The sequence below is a fragment of the Otolemur garnettii genome, unplaced genomic scaffold (genome assembly GCF_000181295.1).
Source record: "Otolemur garnettii isolate 467f Iridium unplaced genomic scaffold, OtoGar3 scaffold00209, whole genome shotgun sequence".
Classification (NCBI taxonomy): Eukaryota; Metazoa; Chordata; class Mammalia; order Primates; family Galagidae; genus Otolemur; species Otolemur garnettii.
Window position 1 is genome coordinate 1,984,992 of NW_003852604.1, and position 8,244 is coordinate 1,993,235.

Here is an 8,244-nt window from a genome sequence, read left to right on the forward strand (position 1 = left end):
TGTGGGCCAGGTATGTTCTAAAGGAGATAAATGATAGATAGATAGATAGATAGATAGATAGATAGATAGAGATAATAGATAGATCCTACAAAAAAGTAAAAGACATTATTAACTCTAATTGCACAGAGATAAATAGAGAGGTCAAATAATCTGCCCAACATCACACATTGGCTAAGTGCCACTGGGAATTGAATCCAGGGAGTCTAGACCCAGAGCCAAACTACTAACAGTCAAAATAGCTTAGAGAGCTCAGACTGTGGCACATTTGAAATCAGAACTACATCAGTATGAGTTATTCAGACCTGACAGTTTACATCTAAGAACATTTCTACACACCTGTGGCCTAATTCTTTTCATTGAAAACATTCTGTCCACTTGATCATCTCACAACTACATAGCTGACCTTGGTCCCATTGATCTTTTCATTCTAATTTTAAAACTTGAGTCAAAGTCTTTCTGGGCAAGACCTAACTCATTTGGGGCACACAGAACTGTCCCAATAATAACCCACAGGCCACTTATTCTGTTAGGTACTTTACACACATTGCCTTATATAATCCTTAAAGCAAGTCTGTAAAGTAATTGCTATCATTCAGTTTAAGATAAGGAAATTGAAACAAGATGTTAAGTATCTTAACCAAAGTGGCACAAGTTTTAAAATGTTGGGAGCAGAATTTGATCCTAGGGAGTCTGGATGCAAAATTTAAACTCTCATCAGCTACACCATACTGCCTAAATATTAATTTTTAAGAGAATGACTGTAATTGCCCTCTTTGAGAGAGATGCTGAGATCAAGACAGAGACAGAGAAAAAAGGATCTTGGCATAAAGTTGTAATCCTCTGCTCTGCTTCTCATGCATTGTGTGCCTATTTGCTCATACTACCTGCATCATGGGTTATCATTATTATCCCAGGTCTGCATCTTGTCCTTGGGGTCCATGGGAAACATGTCCACAACCAAGGACTGGAACAGCTCGTCGGTCACTATGTTCATCCTCCTGGGATTCACAGACCATCCAGAACTCCAGGCCTTTCTCTTCATGACCTTCCTAGGCATCTACTTTGTGACTCTGGCCTGGAACCTGGCCCTCATCATTCTGATCCGAGGGAACACCCATCTGCACACACCCATGTACTTCTTTCTCAGCAACTTGTCCTTCATTGACATCTGCTACTCTTCCACCGTGGCTCCCAAGATGCTCACTGACTCCTTCCAGGAACAGAAGACCATCTCATTCATGGGCTGTGCTACCCAGTTTTTTTTCTTTGTGGGCCTGGGTCTAACTGAGTGCTTTCTCCTGACAGCCATGGCATATGACCGACACGCAGCCATCTCCAGCCCCCTTCTCTACACCACCATCATGTCCCAGGACGTCTGTACACGCATGGTGGTTGGGGCCTATGTCGGTGGTTTTCTGAGCTCCCTAATCCAGTCCAGCTCTATATTCCGGCTCCATTTCTGCGGACCCAAGGTCATCAACCACTTTTTCTGTGACCTTCCACCTGTCCTGGCTCTGGCTTGCTCTGACATCTTCCTCAGTCAGGTGGTGAATTTCCTCGTGGTGGTCACTGTTGGGGGCACGTCATTCCTCATCCTCCTTATCTCCTACAGTCACATAGTGTCTGCAGTCCTGAAGATCCACTCCACAGAAGGCCGATGGAAAGCTTTCAACACGTGTGCCTCGCACCTTATCGTGGTGACTCTGTTGTTTGGGACAGCCCTTTTCATGTACCTGCGACCCAGCTCCAGCTACTCACCTGACAGGGACAAGGTAGTATCCGTGTTCTATGCACTGGTGATCCCCATGCTGAACCCTCTCATCTACAGTTTGAGGAACAAAGACATCAAGAGTGCTCTGTGGAGGGTGCTGGAGAAAAAGAAAGTGTTTTCCTAGACCATGAGTAGAAACATACTTCTCCAAACTGCTGCAGACTTAAATGATCCAAGGCATCACACCCTCCTCTCCCTAAGGCAAGGGAGACATTTGGTGCTCATTTGGTGCTTGACAAAGGAGACTCCTCCCCCCAGATGCTCTCACCTTTCCTCATGGTCACCTGTCTACTGACCCTGCCATGGATAGCCAAAAAAGAGAAAGAAATTTCCTCAGCATAAAACAAAGACCCTCCCTAAAACAGCCTATTCAGATAATAATCCTAATAATGTTCCTTTATTGGGCATTTAATATGTATCAAATGCAAAAGTTATTTAATTAAATACTCACTGAAGTGCCACAACATACATTGCACTATCTCTATGTTACAAAATAAGGAAATAAGGTCTCAGCAGAAAAAAAAAGAAAAACTAACCTTGTGTACTCAAGGTCACACAAGAAGGAAGAGGCAGAACTCTGAGCCACACCCAGATCTTCCTGACTCCAAATGCTGCACTCCACATTCAACAACAAACTGCCCAAAAGTTATAGTATATAACTCCTGTTATTAGCACGTGGCAGAATTTGAAAAGATAATGGTAGGTATAGTTGAGATAAATTATAAGAACAAGATGCAGGCCAGGCAAGGTAGTTGATGCCTGCAATCTCAGCATTCTGGGAGGCAAACGTGGGTGGATTGCCTGAGCTCAAGAGTTCAAGACCAGCCTGAGCAAGAATGAGCCCCCATCTCCTAAAACTAGCCAGGCGTTTCAGCGGTACCTGTAGTCCCAGCTACTTGGGAGGCTGAGGCAGTAGGATCAGTTGAGGCCAAGAGTTTGAGGTTGCTGTGAATTATGACACCACAGCACTCTGCCCAGCATGACAGAATAAGACTCTGTCTCAAAAATAAATAAATAAATAAATAAATAAATAAAACAAGGTACCTATTCAATTGATCTCCAAGAGATCTCTCCATTATCTCCTTATTAGATTTCTGTGACAGCTGCTCCTGATTTGCTAAGCAAATCCTGAGGGACAACGTCCTTTGCTGCCCTTTCTCTCTATCTCAGCGAGGTAGGGCCTGGAAAACTTGAGTCTAATAGTGTCACTTGAGTCCAATAGTGTCACGCTAATGCTCTTCTCTTCCTAGTCTCAGTCACTTAAACTGCCTACTTGGTCAGTATCTCCTTGAAATACTCACCCCTTCACAGCTCAGCCCCAACTCCACTTAGCAGTTTGATGTCCCCTTCAATTGCTGAATCTTCCTTGCTTTCTTCTATGTGAACCCACGGCCCTTGTCAAATCCCTGCTTCTTCACTTGAATGAACTAACACTGAAAGCTCCACCTTGGGTATAATTGATTTGCCCTCATCTCAGGGAGGTGCATCCCAGGCTCTCACCTTCAGGTGATCCCCTTCTTGGGGTGTCATCCACACAACTACTTCTTGTAGTAAATCCCTCTCTCATTTTGCTGTGGCACTGGACACTCCCAACACATTCATTTTTCTATTAGTGTTAGCCAACTGGATACACAGATATTTGGTTTGATTGGTCATATAAGCATTTTTTTTCCTCCATATCTGGAAGAACATAAACAATCCACAAGGAAGGAGAGATTTCTGCCTCATGTCTCCCGAGTTCTGTAATCTCTTAAATTCATTCTCATCCAAAGCCAAGGGAATTTAGAATCACATATATAGGTATACAGATTAGGGAAGGGGTGGAAAGAGGAGAGAGAAAGACAAAGAGAGAGAGAGAGAGGATGTTTCTTGAGTGTTACTATGTTTCAAGCCCTATTCTAAACATTTTATACTTATCAACTCACTGACTCTCCAACCAGACAGCCAGTGAGTGAAATCTGACTCAGCCTGGCTCCTGAGATTAAACTCTTCAGCACTATGTTACAGTGGGGCCTGTGATTTAAGTTGATAGAGGATGTTTTACAGACCAAATATACCACCCAGAGAAAATGCTAGAGTAACTCACCTCATGCCTTCCCCTTCTGTCCATTCCCAGTGTCCCACTCCTCCATTTTTCCATTGTCTATCTTCCAAAATGTAGGCTCAAAGCAAAGGCCATAGTTAGGTCTAGAATTCAAGAACAATTGCTGTCAGGGTCAGACTGACATGTGAGAGACTGCGACAATGAAGTCAGTAAAACTGTAGAAAAGAGAAGTTGACAGTACATCTTTGTGTTAAGAAATATTCACTTTACAGAAATGTAAGCCCATGAATAAAAAAAAATACAGATATTTTAACATCACAAGGGAAACTCAAGAAAGAATATGGGAAGAAGAGATTTGCTGATCCTCACTAATATTTGGTTTGCAGTTATTTTATCTGTCTATTCAGGCATTATTAAATAGTGGCTCTGCTCATGGGATCTAGAGTCAAACCAACCTGGGTTTGAATTCTGGCCTCCCCCTCTTTTTTAGCTATCTGATATTAGAAGCTCAACAAGTCTAACATAGTAGTGATAAGAGCATTGTGTGTAATGCCCAAAAGTGACTATCACCAGATCTTGCACATAGCAAACACTCAATAATGGTAGCTTAAAAAAAAATGGTAGTAGAGGTAGAGGCAGTGACAGCAACAGTAATAGTAATGATTCAACCAAAAGTTGTTAAGTGTCTAATACATGTACCAGACATGGACAGAAACAAAGAAAGATGAATAAGACAATATCCGTCCTGCAACATTTTACAATATTAAAGGTAAGGATTTCAGGGTTAATTTTTGGCCTAAATTTAAAATATTGTTAATATTTTAAACATTTTAAGTATTTTGATATGATCAATGTGCTTCTGGTTTTGCTGCCTTCTTTGTTGCATAGATATGCTATTACAAGCGCTGTGGGTTTCTTTCCAATGCTATTGTGAAAGGGTACCAACCAAAGGGTGCAAAGGAGAGCTCTGGGAAACAGTATTGAAATATTCCTGAAATTTAAAACTCAGATACGCAAGTCCTTAAAAAGTAATAGTTTATTATCACTTGGCTTAATTGTTTCTTAAAAATCAAATATTAAAAGAATCTTTTCTTTTTTTTTTTTTTTTTGAGATAGAGTCTCACTATGTCACCCTCGGTAGAGTGCCGTAGTATCACAGCTCACAGCAACATCTAACTCTTGGGCTTAAGTAATTCTCTTGCCTCAGTTTCCGGAGTAACTGGGACCACAGGCACCCATCACAACACCTCTCTATGTTTGGTTGTTTGTTGCAGTTGTCATTGTTGTTTTAGTTGGCCTGGGTGGGATTTGAACCCACCAGCCTCTGTGTATGTGTTTGGCACCCTACCCACTACAGGCACCACCCAAATATTAAAAGAATCTTGAGGGAGTCATAGTTTAAAGGAACTCTGCCAAATCCAGGGTTAAACTAATATATGGCCTTCTCATCTTTAAACTAAATAGGCCCATATCTAGCATATTTATTTGCTTTTGAAATTATTTTTATTTTTAATTATTATGAGTACACGATATATTTATATAGTACATGTGCTGTTTTGATACAGACATTCTTTGTAGGCTTTTTTCACATCTCTTCTCATTCCACTTATAAAGAAGGTTGACCCATTGTCGCGTCATCCTTCCTTGGACTTGGCCATGAAACCTTATACTCATACCCACCATTAATTCCCAAATAACTTCTCTTGTTCAATTCTCTACCATAAAAAAAGAAAATGAAATTAGGCACTCCAACATAAGCATTAGAACATATCCTTGAGGCTGGGCATGGTGGCTCACGCCTATAATCCCAGCATTCTGAGAGGCCAAGGCAGGTGGTTTGCCTGAGCTCAAGAGTTTGAGACCAGCGTAAGCAAGAGGGAGACCTTACCTTTATTAAAAAATAGAAAAACTAGCCAGGCATTGTAGCAGGCACCTGTAGTCTCAACTATTCTGGAAGTTGAGGCGTGGGGATCACTTAAGACCAAGAATATGAGGCTGCTATGAACTATGATGCCATGGCACTCTAGCCAGGCAACAGAGTGAGACTCTGTCTCAAAAAAAAGAACATGCCCTTGAACTCATATGTAACTATTGGCCCTTCTATGGCTTCTGCTGTGCTAGCCATGTGTCTTAGTCTGTTTTGTGCAGCTATAAAGGGATACCTAAGAGTAAGTTATAAAGCAATCAGACTTCTGATTGCTGGAAAGTTTGTGGTTGTGTTGCATCTGTTGAGGACCTCATGCTGCTTCCACTCATAGTGGAGCCAGCATGTGCAGAGACCACATGGGGAGAGAGGAAAGAAGAGGGAATGGGCAGTGTCAGTCTCTCTTTAATGAGCAGCTCTCACAGGATCTAACAGAGTGAGAACTCACTCACCCCCTAAGGAGGACATTGATCTACTCATGAGGGATCTGACCCCATGTCTAAAGCCCCTGTCATTAAGTCCCAACTCCAACATTGGATGATGGTTACATGGGATTTGTTCTATAATCATGCTTTATTTTGCTGTCAGTAAACTATAACCTATAATTTTTTTAAGTTTTTTTAAAGATATTTAATATGTAAATGGTCTCAATACACCAATTAAAAATCAGACTACAGAGTGGATTAAAAAACCAAAATCTAAGTTTATAGTTTCTACAAGTAACCCACTTTAAATATAAAGACATAGGTAGATTAAAAGTAAAGAAATGGAGAAAGATATACCATTTAATCACTAACAAGAAGAAATCTGTGGAAGGTACACCAATTTAAGATAAAGAAGACTTCATAACAAGGAAAATTATCAGAAATAAAGACTAGGTCTTTATAATTATAATGATGAAAGGGTCAATTTGTCAATAATACATAACAATCCTTAGCATGCATGCACCTAATAACAAAGGATCAAACTATATGAGGCAAGCTCTTTTACCAAGGACCTGCCAACATGAGCCATGTTTGCACCAAAACCATGAAGAAGGTGGCCTGGGTCGTCATGGAGAAGTACTACACGCATCTGGGCAATGACCTTCACACAAACAAGCAGGTGGGCAAGGAGATCGCCATCATCCCCAGCAAGAAGCTCCACAAGATAGCGACCTATGTCACACACCTGATGAAATGGATCCAGAGGGGCCTAGTGAGAGGCATCTCCATCAAGCTGCAGGAGGGGAAGAAAGAGAGGAGAGACAACTATGTCCCTGAGGTCTGAGCCCTGGATCGGGAGATCACTGAAGTAGATTCTGACACTAAGGAAATGCTGAAGCTTTTGGACTTTGGTAGTCTGTCCAAGCTCAAGGTCACGCAGCCTACAGTTGGGATGAATTTCAAAACACCACATGGAACTGTTTGAATCTATCTGCTGGGCTGTAACATTTTAATAAACCTGGAACAACAGCCAAACAAAAAAAAATAATAAAAAACCAAAAAATATGAGGCAAAAGCAATGAGAAATGAACAAATCCACTATTAGAGCTGGAGACTTCAACACCCCTCTATCAGTAATTAGCAAATCTAATGGGCAGAAAATCAGTAAATATATAATTAAATTGAATAGTATCACTAATCAATATTTATAAAATACTTCGTCCAACAACAGCAGAATACATAATCCTCTCAAGTGCGCACAGAATGTTCACAAAGATATTATATTCTGGGCCATAAAACCTACCTTAACAAATCACACAAACTATGCTCACAGAACCACAATGGAATTAAATGTGAAAGTAGTAACAAAAAAATAGACAGGAAAATCCCAAAATATTTGTAGATCAAACAACACACTTCTAAATGACACATGGTTATTCAAGGAGTGTAAAGAGAATTTAAAAGTATTTTGAACTAAATGAAAATGAAAGTGCATTTTATCAAGATTTATAGAATATGGCAAAAGCAGTGTTTAAAAGAAAATTTATAGCATTGAATGTGTGTTTTAGAAGAGAAGAAAAACCTAAAATCGATACCCTAAGTTTCCACATTAGGGAACTAGAAAAATAAAAGTAATAGAAGTGCAAAGCATGCAAAGAAAGAAAAATAAAAATTAGAGAAGAAATTAATGAAGTCAAAAAAGGAGATTTCAAAACAGAAAAATCAATGAAACTAAATGCAGATTCTCTGAAAAGATCAATGAGAGTTATAAACCTTTATTCTGGCCAACCAGGAAAAAAAAAAAAAGAGGTGATTACTGATTTCATGGACATTAAAAGATAATTAAAGAATATTATGAACAATTCTATGCCTACAAGTTTGCTAATTGACATGAAATAGACCATTCCTTGAAAAGCACAAACCACCAAAACTCAGTCAAGAGAATTAGATAATTTGAATAAGCCTATATTTATGAAAACATGGAAGCCATAATTAATAATCTTCCCAAGAAAAGGCACCATACCTAGGTGGCTCCACAAATGAATTCTATCAAACATCTAAGAAAGAAATGATACCAATT

At 39.9% G+C, this 8,244-nt stretch overlaps 1 protein-coding gene and 1 pseudogene across 1 annotated transcript; both read left to right on the forward strand.

Moving 5' to 3' along the window:
- Nucleotides 1–928: 928 nt before the first annotated feature.
- LOC100960430 (olfactory receptor 5A1) lies at nucleotides 929–1,967 on the forward strand. The gene has a single exon (XM_003801369.2). It carries the CDS (start codon nucleotides 939–941, stop codon nucleotides 1,893–1,895), a length of 957 nt encoding a protein of 318 aa, XP_003801417.1. The 5' UTR covers nucleotides 929–938; the 3' UTR covers nucleotides 1,896–1,967.
- Nucleotides 1,968–6,744: 4,777 nt separating this feature from the next.
- Nucleotides 6,745–7,149, forward strand: LOC100960742 (annotated as a pseudogene).
- Nucleotides 7,150–8,244: the final 1,095 nt, after the last annotated feature.